Below are 17,091 nucleotides of genomic sequence, written 5' to 3' on the forward strand. Positions count from 1 at the left end.
TTGGAACACACAAACTTTTTACAATTTTTCACAATTTGTATGATGTCAGTCTTAACAACTGCATCAGTTTTATTTTGAATTATGGTTTTTTATTCTCAGCACCAATTCTAAATATACATAATAATTTATTTTACCAAACGAAAGTGCTGGCAGGGTGATAGACACACAAACAAACACGCAAAATTCAAGCTTTCGCAACCAGCGGTTGCTTCATCAGGAAAGAGGGAGGGAGAGGGAAAGATGAAAGGATGTGGGTTTTAAGGGAGAGGGTAAGGAGTCATTCCAATCCTGGGAGCAGAAATACTTACCTTAGGGGGAAAAAAGGACAGGTATACACTCGCACACACACACATATCCATCCGCACATACACAGACACAAGCAGACATTTGTAAAGGCAAAGAGTTTGGGCATAGATGTCAGTCGAGGCGGAAGTACAGAGGCAAAGATGTTGTTGAATGACAGGTGAGGTATGAACGGCGGCAACTTGAAATTAGCGGAGGTTGAGGCCTGGCGGGTAAAAAGAAGAGAGGATATACTGAAGGGCAAGTTCCCATCTCCGGAGTTCTGACAGGTTGATGTTAGTGGGAAGTATCCAGATAACCCGGACGGTGTAACACTGTGCCAAGATGTGCTGGCCGTGCACCAAGGCATGTTTACCCACATGGTGATCCTCATTACCAACAAACACTGTCTGCCTGTGTCCATTCATGCGAATGGACAGTTTGTTGCTGGTCGTTCCCACATAGAAAGCTTCACAGTGTAGGCAGGTCAGTTGGTAAATCATGTGGGTGCTTTCACATATGGCTCTGCCTTTGATCGTGTACACCTTCCGGGTTACAGGACTGGAGTAGGTGGTGGTGGGAGGGTGCATGGGACAGGTTTTACACCGGGGGCGGTTACAAGGGTAGGAGCCAGAGGGTAGGGAAGGTGGTTTGGGGATTTCATAGGGATGAACTAAGAGGTTACCAAGGTCAGGTGGACGGCGGAAAGACACTCTTGGTGGAGTGGGGAGGATTACATGAAGGATGGATCTCATTTCAGGGCAGGATTTGAGGAAGTCGTATCCCTGCTGGAGAGCCACATTCAGAGTCTGATCCAGTCCCAGAAAGCATCCTGTCACAAGTGGGGCACTTTTGTGGTTCTTCTGTGGGAGGTTCTGGGTTTGAGGGGATGAGGAAGTGGCTCTGGTTATTTGCTTCTGTACCAGGTCAGGAGGGTAGTTGCGGGATGCAAAAGCTGTTTTCAGGTTGTTGGTGTAATGGTTCAGGGATTCCGGACTGGAGCAGATTCGTTTGCCATGAAGACCTAGGCTGTAGGGAAGGGACCATTTGATGTGGAATGGGTTGGCAGCTGTCATAATGGAGGTACTGTTGCTTGTTGGTTGGTTTGATGTGGACGGACGTGTGAAGCTGGCAATGGGACAGATGGAGATGTCTGTGAAGGCCTTTGTGAGACCTTTAGCATACTAGGCAAGGAAGTTCTAGTCATTGCAGATATATCATCCCTGGGTGGCCATGCTGTATCGGAGAGATTTTTTGGTGTAGAAAGGATGGTAGCCATTGATGGGAGCTATCCCCAAAACACATTATGTACTCTTGAAATTATCCCTGCCTCAATCTATGGTAACCTATTGTTCCAACACCCTTTGTCCTACACCACCTCCCAATTCAAGTTCCCTCATCCTCATTGTACACCACTGTCAGAAAATGCACCCCCACTGGTCTTTTCCCATTCTTTGGGTGCCCCTCTCCTTTTTTGCTCCCTATTCCCCCTCCATCCTCCACAGCCTCTTGACACTGCACCTGGCAGGGTTGTATGGCTACTATCTAGCCCCTGCTTGCTCCACCAGGCAGTGCTGACTCCTCTCGCCCCACCCGTACCCTACTGTACTTCCCCCTTCCCCACCCCAGTCCAGATTGCTGCTTACATTTGACACTGCACCACTGCAGGCTCTGAGCACTATGGGACTTAACATCTATGGTCATCAGTCCCCTAGAACTTAGAACTACTTAAACCTAACTAACCTAAGGACAGCACACAACACCCAGCCATCACGAGGCAGAGAAAATCCCTGACCCCGCCGGGAATCGAACCCGGGAGCACCACTGCATTCTGACCAGAGCAGCCAGAAATAGTGGTCCTGAGTGTGTGAGAGGCTTGCTTGCTCATGTGAGTGTGAGTAACAATCTTTTGTTGTGCCTGTCTGCAACTCAACTTGTCATATTTATGATAAGTAGCAGTCTATCATTTTTTAATATTGTTGATGTAACTAAATTTAGTCTATGTACCATACGTACGTTTGATTGAAAAGAGTCTTTCCCTGTGTCAATTACATATTGACCAACACAATCTGTATTTAAACAGGTGCAAAGTGTCATATTTATTTACACAACTGTTGATAATCCCTTTTAAAGCTTGAAACGTGTTTACAGACTAATAAATAATAATAATAATAACAATAATAACTTCAATGCAGCAGTCTATATTGGCATCACATTAATCAACTGTCTTCCTGCATGAATGGCCACCAACAGTCTGTGAATCACAACAAATTGAACTACCCAGTTGCTGATCATGCTGCACACTATAACAATGGTAACTTGAACTGCAGCTGCAATACACATGTAATAAGGACCATCTCCTGTCATTTTCCACATCAAACCTTTACCTGTTCTAACAATATACCCTCTGATTTCTCTCTCTTACACTCTGCTCCATAACTTTCGTATTTGTTACTCATATTAATACACATTTTGTCACTGCTGCTGAGAGTCATCTGTGCCCCTTTTGACCTCTCAAAACTTTCCTACTGCTCCTTTTCTTTGGTGTATTTCAGTATTTCCTCTTACCTGCTGTCTTCTCTTACCACTCCCCCCTTACTGCCTCCAGTCTGACCAAACAACTATTCAAAAGACAATGTTGCTCTGACCTCATAGATTATGGCTTGTGTGTGTGTGTGTGTGTGTGTGTGTGTGAACATAAGGTAGACAAAAATATGAAAAAAAATTATCATGCCTAATACAGTGCAAGAAAATTGTTGGCATTCAAAAGAGCTTCCAATCATCTCAGAATGGATAAATACAGAGCCTGCAGGTTTTTCAATGGAATCTTATACTACTGTTCCAGCAAAACAATGGCAAGTTTAGGTAATGAAAGTGGAAGTGCACAGCAATAATGCATCCTTATTTCAAAAATAGACCACAAAGTCTCAACAATATTGAGATCTGGTGACTGTGATGGCCAAGGGAAATGGGACAATTCATCCTCGTGCTCACAGGACTGGACAATGAACAGGAGCCCTATTGTCTTGAATCACATCGTTACCATTGGGGAACAGACACTATACCACAGGATGGACCTGATCAGACAAAATGGTCACATAATCTTGGGCAGTATTGTGACCTCACAGGGTAAGCATGGGGCCTATGGAGTACCATGCTATGGCTGCTGCAGTCATCACCAAACTCCCATCAAGTTTCATTCTTCGAATGTAAACTCACCATAGGTTGGAAACAGTGTGAAATAGGACTCGTCCAACCAAATGATTTTCTTTCATTGTTCCATAGTCCATGTTTTAAGGCTTTGGCATGATGTTTTCTTGTTATGGACATTTACATCACTGATGTGTGGGTTTGGAATTCCATCTCATTCTGTGATTTACAGCAGATGGAGCTTCCTTTGTATTTTCTTGATGGTGGCAGGGATCATGAGTATAACATTTAGTTCTGCAGTGACTTTTGCACTGGAGTCCTCTTATTTTTTGTCACAATCCTCCTCAATGACCATCTATCACGATCACTCAACACACACTTCATCCACAATTTGACTTAGCAGATGATGTTCCACTGCTTTCCTTGTATGCAGTGTAAGTCTTCAGTATGGTGACCTCTGAAACACCAAACACTTTAGCTACCTTGGTTATGGAAGCAACCACTGTATCAGCACCAACAATTTTCCCACATCCAAACTCACTTAGCTATGACATAATGCACTCACAACTACACAGAACACTGTTACCACAACATATTGAGGGCATTCTACACTCCTGGAATAAGAACACCGTGAATTCATTGTCCCAGGAAGGGGAAACTTTATTCAAACATTCCTGGGGTCAGATACATCACATGATCACACTGACAGAACCACAGGCACATAGACACAGGCAACAGAGCATGCACAATGTCGGCAATAGTACAGTGTATATCCACCTTTCGCAGCAATGCAGGCTGCTATTCTCCCATGGAGATGATCGTAGAGATGCTGGATGTAGTCCTGTGGAACGGCTTGCCATGCCATTTCCACCTGGCACCTCAGTTGGACCGGCGTTCGTGCTGGACGTGCAGACCGCGTGAGACGACGCTTCATCCAGTCCCAAACATGCTCAATGGGGGACAGATCCGGAGATCTTGCTGGCCAGGGTAGTTGACTTACACCTTCTAGAGCACGTTGGGTGGCACGGGATACATGCGGACGTGCATTGTCCTGTTGGAACAGCAATTTCCCTTGCCGGTCTAGGAATGGTAGAACGATGGGTTCAATGATGGTTTGGATGTACCGTGTACTATTCAGTGTAACCTCGACGATCACCAGTGGTGTACGGCCAGTGTAGGAGATCGCTCCCCACACCATGATGCCGGGTGTTGGCCCTGTGTGCCTCGGTCGTATGCAGTCCTGATTGTGGCGCTCACCTGCACGGCACCAAACACGCATACGACCATCATTGGCACCAAGGCAGAAGCGACTCTCATCGCTGAAGACGACACGTCTCCATTCGTCCCTCCATTCACGCCTGTCGCGACACCACTGGAGGCGGGCTGCACGATGTTGGGGCGTGAGCGGAAGATGGCCTAACGGTGTGCGGGACCGTAGCCCAGCTTCATGGAGACGGTTGCGAATGGTCCTCGCCGATACCCCAGGAGCAACAGTGTCCCTAATTTGCTGGGAAGTGGCGGTGCGGTCCCCTACGGCACTGCGTAGGATCCTACGGTCTTGGCGTGCATCCATGCGTCGCTGCGGTCCGGTCCCAGGTCGACGGGCACGTGCACCTTCCGCCGACCACTGGCGACAACATCGATGTACTGTGGAGACCTCACGCCCCACGTGTTGAGCAATTCGGCGGTACGTCCACCCGGCCTCCCGCATGCCCACTATACGCCCTCGCTCAAAGTCCGGCAACTGCACATACGGATCGCGTCCACGCTGTCGCGGCATGCTACCAGTGTTAAAGACTGCGATGGAGCTCCGTATGCCACGGCAAACTGGCTGACACTGACGGCGGCGGTGCAAAAATGCTGAGCAGCTAGCGCCATTCGACGGCCAACACCGCGGTTCCTGGTGTGTCCGCTGTGCCGTGCGTGTGATCATTGCTTGTACAGCCCTCTCGCAGTGTCCGGAGCAAGTATGGTGGGTCTGACACACCGGTGTCAATGTGTTCTTTTTTCCATTTCCAGGAGTGTATAGGTGCTGTTAATGGTAAATCACAACAGTGCAATCTGCAGGCTTGGCTAGCATCTGCATTTATGATCAAGCATGCATTTCTTGAACTATTTCCATATTTTTGTCCAACCCCTGTATATCACTGATTAACCATATGCAAGTGAGTAGAATGAAATTTTCACTCTGCAGCATAGTGTGCGCCGATATGAAACTTCCTGGCAGATTAAAGCTGTGTGCCAGACTGAGACTCGAACTCAGGACCTTTGCCTTTTGCGGGCAAGTGCTCTACCAGCTGAGCTACCCAAGAATGACTCACAACCTGTCGTCACAGCTTTACTTCTGCCAGTACCTCATCTCCTACCTTCCAAACTTCACAGAAGCTCTCCTGCCAGGAAGATTATTATCAGTGCACACTTCACTGAAGAGTGAAAATTTCATTCTGGAAACATCCCCCAGGCTGTGGCAAAGCCATCTCCCATTATCCTTTCCTCCAGGAGTACTAGTTCTGCAAGTTCACAGGAGAGCTCCTGTGAAGTTTGGAAGGCAGGAGATGAGGTACTGGCAGAAGTAAAACTGTGAGGACAGATTATGAGTCGTGCTTGAGTAGCTCAGTTGGTAGAGCACTTGCCGATGGAAGGCAAAGGTCCTTAGTTCAAGTCTCGATCTGGCTCACACTTTTAATCTGCCAGGAAGTTTCATATGCAGGCGAGTGTTGGCTTCCTGGATTTTTCATCATAATAATAATTATGTCTAATATATTTAAAACTAAATAGAAGCTCATGTGGTTGATTTTATGAAAATAAAAGTTCATAAAATTCTGCTAGATTCTCAAGTATTATTTTATGTTGTTCATTATAGATCCCGACTAATACAATATACAACAGATCTCTGTAAAACAACTAGTACTAAACTGAAAGAACTGGCTGGACTATGTACATTAGGGACATCAGTTGACGAGGTATCTATAAATCTATTATCATCTTACTCAGATAATGGATCACTTACTAAAATTCTATGGTAAGAAAAACCTCAAGCTTTCAAATAAAAAGAATTTATATAAAAAATCATATGTGTGGATTATCTGCTGCTGAACAATTAATATTACAAAATTTATTGTGTATAATGTACTTTAATAATATATGAAATTTGTTACAAATTTCTTATGTGAGTTTTCATTTTTATGCAATAAACAGATATTATTATTAGAAGTTGATAGCAAGTTTCCACATACAGTTCTAGTACTGAAAATTTTTGTCCATTTGGTCTTCATGGTAAAATGAGAATCTGTATCTGCACAAAGCACAATGTGTCCCATAAATGTTGTGACAAACTTCGAGGGGTTGTAGAGGGTGTCCTTAGGAACAGATTGAGGATAGGAAACAGTGGCCAGAAATATCATCCAATGATGCTACAGAATGTCAAAGTTGTAGGCCTCGATGCCTACCAATAGTCCATGCCTTCAACAGCAAATGTGACTTTGTACTCTTAACAGAACATAGATGGGATGTCTCACACTGTTGCTGATTGCCATGATTGCCAGTGGACAGGATGGAGCTAGCTGCTGCCTGGAGAGGCCTTGTCCCCTATGAAAGTGATGCTCTGTTGCCTTGGTGATTGATTGTTTCGGACACAGGTTTCCATCTGCAGTTTATTTTTTTCTTGAAATCATTGAAAATTTATTATGTATTTTCTCACACAGCAGAAAAATAAATTTCAGATGGAAACCCGTGTCCAAAAGCATCGTCCACCAAGGCAACAGAGCATTGTATTGATAGGAGAGAGGGCCTTTCTACGCAGCAGCTAGCTCCATCCTGCCCGCTGGTGATCATGGAAATCAGGCGTGGTCACTGAATAACAAACAACATTACAAGACTTTCTGCCTATGGTCCATCAGGGTACAAGTCATCTTTGCTGCTGAAGGGGTGGCCTAGTGGCAGGTGTAGCATCTAAAACTTTGGCACTCTGTAGCATCATTGGATGATGTCTCCAGACAAAGGTGCTTATCCTTAATTTGCACCTTGAGACACTCTCTACAACTCCTTGAAGTTTGTCATGACATTTCTGGGACACCCTGTATAGATCATGCTCTGTCATGTTTTATTGATTATTATCCTTATACAGATATGTCTGTTGACTTTCATTGTTGCATATTGATGAGCTGAAATATGATAATTAATGAATAATTAAGACATAACGACAGTGGTTTTTTTTTTTTTTTTTTTTTTTTTTTTTTTTTTTTTTTTTTTTAAAAAAAAGCAATGGTAGGAAGATGTATAGAATGAGTTCTTCAGTGAATTATTGTTCTTTAGTGATGTTTAAGTCACCTACTAATGTAATTAAAGGTGCCCACATTGCAGTGGAGATGATGGCAGTAAAATGAAGCAAATGAATGAGAGGGACATAATATTACAAAGAAGTGTTGTATCACTTCATACTTAATTTTTTCCTCTTGGATAATTTCTCAGCAATAATGATTTGAGGATTGGATTATCATTTTTATGAAAGTTTGTAACCAGTGTTTGTAAAATTACTTTAATCTTGCAAAAACATTATCACACTGTAACTCAAAGCATGCAATGCCTTCTCCTTGGTTGTCTGTGACTCAGCTGCTCCACATTTATGCTCTGTTTTTATCAATGATACAGCATTACAGTGGGACACATGGAATAGAAAATAAAAAAATAAAGAAGAACTTTCATGATTTAATTTCTCTTAAATATATCTCATTTATAAGGTGGCAGTTTGATGTAGTGAGTTGGGGAGGAGGTTCGAGCAGTGGGCCGAGGATGGGGGGAGGGATCCTTACAGAAAAAAATGTTAACTCCTCCATAGTGTAATCTCCATGTGTGGCATTCTCTTCCATACAACCCCTCTTCAGGTAAAACAGTTAGCCTTAAGACAAATATTTTTACACAATTAAAAGTTGTTTAGGAAATATAATAGGTTTCTAGTTGTTACCTTTTCCGTTGAGTAAAATTACTTAATCTAACAATACCAGAGAAAGAAAGTTGCCACTCACCATATAGTGGAGATGCTGAGTCACGATAGGCACAACAAAGAGATTCACACAATTACAGCTTTCGGCCATAAAGGCCTTCGGCAGCAGTAGACACACATACAAACACGCACACACACACTCACGCAAACGCAACTTGCACACACGTCTGCAGTCTCAGAGAACTGAAACCACACTGTGAGCAGCAGCACAAGTGCATGATGGGAGTGGCAACTATGGGGGGGTAAAGAGGAGGCTGGGGAAGGGAGGGGGAGGGATAGTATGGTGGGAGTGGTGGACAGTGAAGTGTTGCCATTTAGACAGAGGGCAGAAGAGAAGGTGCGGTGGGGGGAGGGGGTAAGTAGTGGAAAGGAAAGAAATAAAAAGAAATTAAAAGACTGGCAGTGAAATGACAGCTGTGTAGTGCTGGAATGGGAACAGAGAGGGATCTGGATGGGTGAGGACAGTGACTGACGAAGGTTAAGGCCAGGAGAGTTACGGGAATGTAGGATGTATTGTAGGGAAAGTTCCCACCTGCGCAATTCCGAAAAGCTGGTGTTGGTGGGAAGGATTCATATGGCACAGGCTGTGAAGCAGTCATTGAGATGAGGGATATCATGTTTGGCAGCGTGTTCAGCAACAGGGTGGTCCACTTGTTTTTTGGCCACAGTTTGTTGGTGGCCATTAATATGGACAGACAGCTTGTTGGTTGTCATGCCTACATAGAATGCAGCACAGCGGTTGCAGCTTAGATTGTAAATCACATGGCTGGTTTCACAGGTAGCCCTGCCTTTGATGGGATAGGTGATGTTAGTGACCAGACTGGAGTAGGAGGTGGTAGGAGGATGTGTGGGACAGGTCTTGCATCAGGTCTGTTACAGGGGTATGAACTATGAGGTAAGGGATTGGGAGCTGAGGTTGTGTAAGGTTGGGAGAGTATATTGTGTAGGTTTGGTGGACAGCAGAATACCATGGTAGGAGGGGTCGGAAGGATAGTGGGCAGGACATTTTTTTCTCATTTCAGGGCACGACAAGAGGTAATCTAAACCCTGGCAGAGAATGTAATTCAGTTGCTCCAGTCCCAGATGGTACTGAGTTAAGGTGGGAATGCTCCTCTGTGGCTGGACTGTGGGACTTTGGGAGGTGGTGGGGGACTGGAAAGATAAGGAAATTTGTTTATGTACAAGGATGGGTGGATAATTACGGTCATGGAAGGCTTCAGTGAGACCCTCGGTATATTTTGAGAGCGACTGCTCATCACTGCAGATGCAACGACCACAGGTGGCTAGGTTGTAAGGAAGGGACTGCTTGGTATGGAATGGGTGGCAGATGTCGAAGTGGAGGTATTGCTGGTGGTTAGTACACTCCTGGAAATTGAAATAAGAACACCGTGAATTCATTGTTCCAGGAAGGGGAAACTTTATTGACACATTCCTGGGGTCAGATACATCACATGATCACACTGACAGAACCACAGGCACATAGACACAGGCAACAGAGCATGCACAATGTCGGCACTAGTACAGTGTATATCCACCTTTCGCAGCAATGCAGGCTGCTATTCTCCCATGGAGACGATCGTAGAGATGCTGGATGTAGTCCTGTGGAACGGCTTGCCATGCCATTTCCACCTGGCGCCTCAGTTGGACCAGCGTTCGTGCTGGACGTGCAGACCGCGTGAGACGACGCTTCATCCAGTCCCAAACATGCTCAATGGGGGACAGATCCGGAGATCTTGCTGGCCAGGGTAGTTGACTTACACCTTCTAGAGCACGTTGGGTGGCACGGGATACATGCGGACGTGCATTGTCCTGTTGGAACAGCAAGTTCCCTTGCCGGTCTAGGAATGGTAGCACGATGGGTTCGATGACGGTTTGGACGTATCGTGCACTATTCAGTGTCCCCTCGACGATCACCAGTGGTGTACGGCCAGTGTAGGAGATCGCTCCCCACACCATGATGCCGGGTGTTGGCCCTGTGTGCCTCAGTCGTATGCAGTCCTGATTGTGGCGCTCACCTGCACGGCGCCAAACACGCATACGACCATCATTTGCACCAAGGCAGAAGCGACTCTCATCGCCGAAGACGACACGTCTCCATTCGTCCCTCCATTCACGCCTGTCGCGACACCACTGGAGGCGGGCTGCACGATGTTGGGGCGTGAGCGGAAGACGGCCTAACGGTGTGCGGGACCGTAGCCCAGATTCATGGAGACGGTTGCGAATGGTCTTCGCCGATACCCCAGGAGCAACAGTGTCCCTAATTTGCTGGGAAGTGGCGGTGCGGTCCCCTACGGCACTGCGTAGGATCCTACGGTCTTGGCGTGCATCCGTGCGTCGCTGCGGTCCGGTCCCAGGTCGACGGGCACGTGCACCTTCCGCCGACCACTGGCGACAACATCGATGTACTGTGGAGACCTCACGCCCCACGTGTTGAGCAATTCGGCGGTACGTCCACCCGACCTCCCGCATGCCCACTATACGCCCTCGCTCAAAGTCCGTCAACAGCACATACGGTTCACGTCCACGCTGTTGCGGCATGCTACCAGTGTTAAAGACTGCGATGGAGCTCCGTATGCCACGGCAAACTGGCTGACACTGACGGCGGTGGCGCACAAATGCTGCGCAGCTAGCGCCATTCGACGGCCAACATCGCGGTTCCTGGTGTGTCCGCTGTGCTGTGCGTGTGATCATTGCTTGTACAGCCCTCTCGCAGTGTCCGGAGCAAGTATGGTGGGTCTGACACACCGGTGTCAATATGTTCTTTTTTCCATTTCCAGGAGTGTAGATTTGACATGGACCGAGTTACTGATGTAGCCATCTCTGAGGTGGAGGTCAACATCTAGGAAGGTGGCATGTTGGGTTGAGTAGGACCAGGTGAAGCAAATGGGGGAGAAGTTGTTGATGTTCTGGAGGAATGTGAGTAAGGTGTCCTCACCTTCAATCCAGATAGCAAAGATGTCATCAGTGAATCTGAACCAGGTGAGGGGTTTGGGATTCTGGGTTTTTAGGAAGGATTCCTCTAGATGGCCCATCAATAGGTTAGCATAGGACGGTGCCATGTGGGTGCCCATAGCCGTACCACAGATTTGTTTTTAGGTAATGCCTTCAAAGGAGAAGAAACTGTGGGTGAGGATATAAGTAGTCATGGAGACTAGGAAAGAGGTTGTTGGTTTGGAATCCATAGGGCATCTTGAAAGGTAGTGTTCAATAGCAGTAATCCTTGGGCATTAGGAATGTTAGTGTACAGGGAGGTGGCATCAATAGTGACAAGCAGGTCACCGTGTGGTAAAGGGACAGGAACTGTAGAGAGTTGGTCAAGGAAATGGTTGGTATCTTTTAAATAGGTGGACAGGTTCCGGGTAATATGTTGAAGGTGTTGGTCTAGGAGAGCAGAGATTCTCTCAGTGGGGGCACAGTAACCAGCCGCAATGGGGCGTCCTGGGTGGTTGGGTTTATAGACTTTAGGAAGCATGAGTGCGGGGAGTAGTAGGGGTAAGTGGAGAGATGGACTCTGGGAAAGAGTTCTGGGATGGTCCTAAGGGTTTGAGTAGTGACTGGAGATCCTGCTGGATTACTGGAATGGGATCACTGTGGCATGGTTTGTAGGTGGAAGTATCTGACACGTAATCCTTGGTGTTCAAAACAACGGTGGTGGAGCATTTGTCTGCAGGTAGGATTATAAGGTTGGGATCAATTTTTAGATGGTGGACTGCGGTTCTTTCTGCGGATGTAAGATTAGTTTGCATGTTGAGGGATTTGGGGAATGATGGTGAGGCAAGGTTCGAGGTTAAGAAATTCTGGAAACTTAACAGGGGGTGGTTTGGAGGCAGTGGGGGGTGGATCACGGTTGGATAGAGGAGTGAACTGAGTTAGGCAAGATTGAGTATTGGTCGTTGGTTGAGTCTGATTGGTCGGTTTGGTGGCGAAAATGTGTTGTTGTGCCTATCGCGACTGAGCATCTCCACTATATGGTCAGTAGCAACTATCCTTCTCTGGTTTTATTATATTCCATCCTGGATTTTCCATTATTTGAGTTTTTCCTGATGGCTTTTCTTCAGTCCTAACCCTGTGCTGTTTTCCTTTGTAACTACTTTTTTCTGCATCGCTATACTCAATGTTCATCCTTCATTCTTTTCTTTCCTGTGTTTCTGTTGTTGCCTTATGAACCGCAGTGCACACTCTACTTATGAACCACACTGTATCAACTGTCTCAGCCATGCGCAACAGACAGCCTGAAGACCATGCTGATTGTTTATGCAGCGTCTTATGTCCCACATTACTACCACCAATATAATTAAGCCTATACCTTCAAACTGATCACTCTCCCTGTGCCAGTTCCCATATTTTTGTGTGTTATCTCCCGCACTTTTCTGGTGCCACATGATCTTACATCTCTACCTACGAACCCCTCCCCACCCCCCACACTTTCTCCATTCTATCCCTGTTCGCACCCATTAAATCCACCTAATTCAGTCACATCTGCCATCCCCCTTCTTTACACTTATCCGCCCTCAGACCTGCTACCCACAGTAATATACATACATTTATTAATGATTAGTTATTCTCTACTTTGATCCTTGGGATTTCTCACCAATTTTAGTAAGTTTTCGCCTTCCACTATCCTCTTCTTCCTCAGAACAGGGTGTGCTGTTGAGCTAAGATGATTCTTGAGAAGTTGAAGAAATAAGATGGGGAGGTAGCTAAGAATGAAATGTTTAAAGCTAGTAATGGCTGGTTTAGCTGATTCAAAAGTCATTGTAATTGGAACAGCATCATAGAAAGTGGACAGGCAGCAAGTGTTGATAAAGCGACCATGTTACCCTATCTAAAATAACTGAAGGCAATGATAGAAGAAGGTGGCTATACCAGCCAAACCATATTCAGGGTAGATGAAACTGGAAGAAGATGCCTAAAAGGCCTTTTATCATGTTTGAGGAGGAAACATTTCTAGGTATTAAAGCCACCAAAAATCAGTTGACAGTGGTGGTTGGTGTGAATGCAGGTGGTGACTGTAAATCAAAACTTTTCTTATTTTATTGCTTATAAAATCCAAGAGCTTTAAAAAATACATCTAAAGCTGGGTTGCTTGTGATTAGCCAGTCGAATACTAAAGCTTGTGTGCCAACTTCCCTTTCTGAGGACCGGTGGTCGTCACTTCATACTTGAAGTCGAATGTTATTGCCAATTAAAACAAATCACATTTAAAGTGATGCTATTAGTTCACAACACACAAATTCATCCTCCTGTTACTCCAATTAATTTCAGCCCACATGTGATAGCTGTATGTTTGCTAATGAATACAACCTGCTTGCTTCAACCACTGTACAGGCAGTCATTAAAATGTTTAAAGCTTACTACATGAAATGATCACTTGCACATCTACATAAAGCTATGAGGCAAAACAACACTTTCTATGTTAAAGAATTTTGGAAGTAATTCAGTGTTTTAAATGCTGTGAGAATTATTCGACAACCTTGGAGTGAAATTCTACAAAAAACTTTAAATGGTATCTGGAAAAAAATGTCCATTTTTTTCACCACTGAAACCCAGGGGAAATCAGCACTAGATCCTGATCAAATTGATAATGTGACTGAAGAAGTGGTCAGTCTTACCAGACGGTTAAATTTAGAGATGGATAATGATGACATTCCACAACTACTGGATTCACACAGTCAGGAGCTGACAGTTGATTAGCTTACAGAAATGTGTGTGCAAGAGAAAAACATTGAACAACCCGATTCTTTACACCCAGTCCAATCAGAAGATCAAATGGTGGTTGCAAACTTGACAGAGGTCCTCACTTCAATTGTTTCCCCTTGTCCTTAAAACAGGTGGGCCACTCTCAAACTGCAGTCTGAGAGGCCTGTCTATCCTTCGTTACCTTCAGCAACATATCTGTCTTGCTCTTCCCTGAGGAAGGATTTAACAAACCTGAAAGTTAGGATAATGTTGTTATCAGCACTACCAAATACAGTAATGTCCTGACTTATACTACCCCAATCTACACAAATCGAGAGTTATGTGATTCATCGGTTTGATTGTCATGCACCTCTATGCCCACATGATGTTCAACTTACAAGAATTTCAGACATGTTTCATGTGTGGTCATTTATATACAGAGATTCTAACTATGTCACCCAAACAAAGCAGAACTGATTCATTACCTTTGTAAAGTAAACTTAATATTATCAAAGAGCTAGACACAAGAAAAAAATTTGTGAATTGGCAAAGAAGTTTGATCCATCAGACTCAATAGTCAGAACAATTATAAAAGATAAAGAAAACTTTCTCAAAGCTGTGTAAAATGCTCAGTCTTTGAATTCAAGTATCATTTGTTTACATCATGGTACTGTCACTCAGATAGAAACAATGTTAAGATAATGGTGTGATAATCATGTAAGAGTGATGATAAATCCAGAAATAGGGAATCAATCTGAAATCCCTTGTCAATGGCACTCAACACTTCATGCAAATAAAGAGCTAGTCATGTTTCACAAGAACGATGTTTTCTAAACCCATGTTGACTGTGTGTCAATAGACCGTTTTCTTAGAGGTAATTCATAATGTTCGAACACAATATATGTTCCAGAATCCTGCTGCATATTGACATTAATGATATAGGTATGTAATTAAGTGGATTACTCCTACTACCTTTCTTGAATATTTGTGTGACCTGTGCAGGGAAAGAGTAGATAACAGTAGATAACTACACATCCTGCAGACTTATTTTAAGAATTCTGGAATTCCTACAGTCACTTCTTGGCACATTTTTCCTTAATGAATTTCGTTGCTGACAACAACAATCAGTTTCAGCTGTACTGTGATCTGCACAGTTGCACAACAAGATAGACTTTCCCTTCTTGTCCAGGGTTCAGAATGGAGTTATGCACTCTGGTGCAAAGATATTCAACAAGTTCCCTTCTAACATTAATCCTAAGCCATTCAAAAGTAAATTAAAAACATACATCTTCAGGCAGTCTTTTTCACAGATTACCTGAATATCTAGATTCAAAGCTTATTAAGTTCTGATAGCTATAGGTAACTGTTTTTTTAAATACCACTGCAATCAAAAAAATATTGATCTATATTCTATAAGCAAGAGATAAGCAGCAGCTATTAAATTACCTGTGGAAGTATGTGAGGTTACTGTTGCTGCATCTTGATTTATATGAGAATAAATACAACCTCCTGGAGATGCAACACTGGTTGGTCAAGCATCTCTTGGTTCGACAGTGAGTTTTGTAGCTGCTTGTTTTTGAGCACACACCAGCATGGTAGACATTAATGTGGAGTCTTCGGGTGGGGCTGGTTGCAAACTCCTGGTCATAGAAAGCCAAGCAGTGTACTTAATTTTAAGGTTGCATGTTGGAAAATTATTAAACAGTAATTCACACTTAGGGAATTCCAACCAAGACTGAAAGACTCATGAAACCTGAAGTTTTATTTGAAGCTCATGGCATGATTTCATTACTTTGTTTCAGTAAAATCTCTCAAAAAAGCAATAATAAATTAATAGTGGTATCTCAATCCATTGTGCTTAATGCACTTCACCCAACTGATCATTAAATAATACTAGTGATGAAACAATCCATTATCAAGATGGAGAGGGGTAATTATCATTGAAGTAAGGCAGTGTGGCAGGAGTCTTATAAGCAGCAGCTTTTGTGAAAGTAGTTACTTTCTTTCTCATTCACTTAGTTACATTCAAATGGCATATGTGGTACAGTGATAGTTTGTTGTTAATAAAGTGGGGAGATTAAGTTTCTATTACTTGCTTGTCCTTTTTTTAAATGTGTACTTTGTAATCCCTCCCACCTTCCTATATCCAGTTATTGTCCATAGTAAGCAAAGTCTTTTATGAAAAATTTGGTAGGAGCAAAGATAACAATAAACTTTGTAGTTTACTTAGCTTTTTGTGTAGAGCTGGCTCCAGTTCTTCTTGCCTATGAGTCTGATTCTTGAAGCTGAAATTCTCATATTTTATGTCATCATGGTTGAATTGGTCTAAATAAATAAGAAGATTTTCCTTACAGAACTTTTGTTGTTATGTTAATCTATTTTGTCACATTTCTGAATATCATACAGTCTTTTGAATTTTCACATTAACAAAGCCGAAATTACATTGTTCGCCCAAAATACAAAAATATGTCCTATCACATCAGAGGCATGCTTATTACTGCTTCACTCAGCAGAAAAAAATAATCTTATTATTTCAACACTACAACAGCTTTTTGACTGATAATTACAGGGAGTAACAATGAACATATAGCATAACGTTGTGCTGACATGCCCATTGTTTTTATTCCCAAAGATATCATGACATCTGATGCTCAAAAATCGTACATGTTACATAACTCTTCTTAGAGTTTCCCTCACTCAAAGTTCATACTGCAATCACAATTATTATAGCCCAATATCATTACTTATATTACATGAAAATTGCATCCATTGATAGTATCTTAAAATGTATAGCTATCACAACAGAACTTTTACTTTTGAAATTTTATTAATTTCTCTCACTTGTATTGCTGTTGCTGCTACGGTGCTCAACAACATGGAATTTTATCTGTGTTGTTTCATTCCCCTTCTTGTGATTAATCATATAAATTTTTGCTTTCCTAACCTGACTCATGAAATGATATTTTCTTTGTTTTCAT

The 17,091-nt window shown here is 43.5% G+C and overlaps 1 protein-coding gene across 8 annotated transcripts in view; it reads left to right on the top strand.

The window, feature by feature from the left end:
• The window catches only part of LOC124613172 (syntaxin-12-like), a 58,330-nt gene that overhangs the window by 21,291 nt on the left and 19,948 nt on the right, over positions 1-17,091 (top strand). For 7 of the 8 annotated variants that reach the window (XM_047141802.1, XM_047141804.1, XM_047141803.1 and 4 more), the window contains one exon: positions 6,296-6,395. The exons of the other annotated variant lie outside the window; for it this stretch is intronic. In XM_047141802.1, the coding sequence (XP_046997758.1) occupies positions 6,296-6,395 (100 nt within the window). The remainder of the gene's footprint in view (positions 1-6,295; positions 6,396-17,091) is intronic. 8 annotated transcript variants of the gene reach the window in all.

The sequence above is a fragment of the Schistocerca americana genome, chromosome 4 (assembly GCF_021461395.2).
Source record: "Schistocerca americana isolate TAMUIC-IGC-003095 chromosome 4, iqSchAmer2.1, whole genome shotgun sequence".
Lineage (NCBI taxonomy): Eukaryota > Metazoa > Arthropoda > Insecta > Orthoptera > Acrididae > Schistocerca > Schistocerca americana.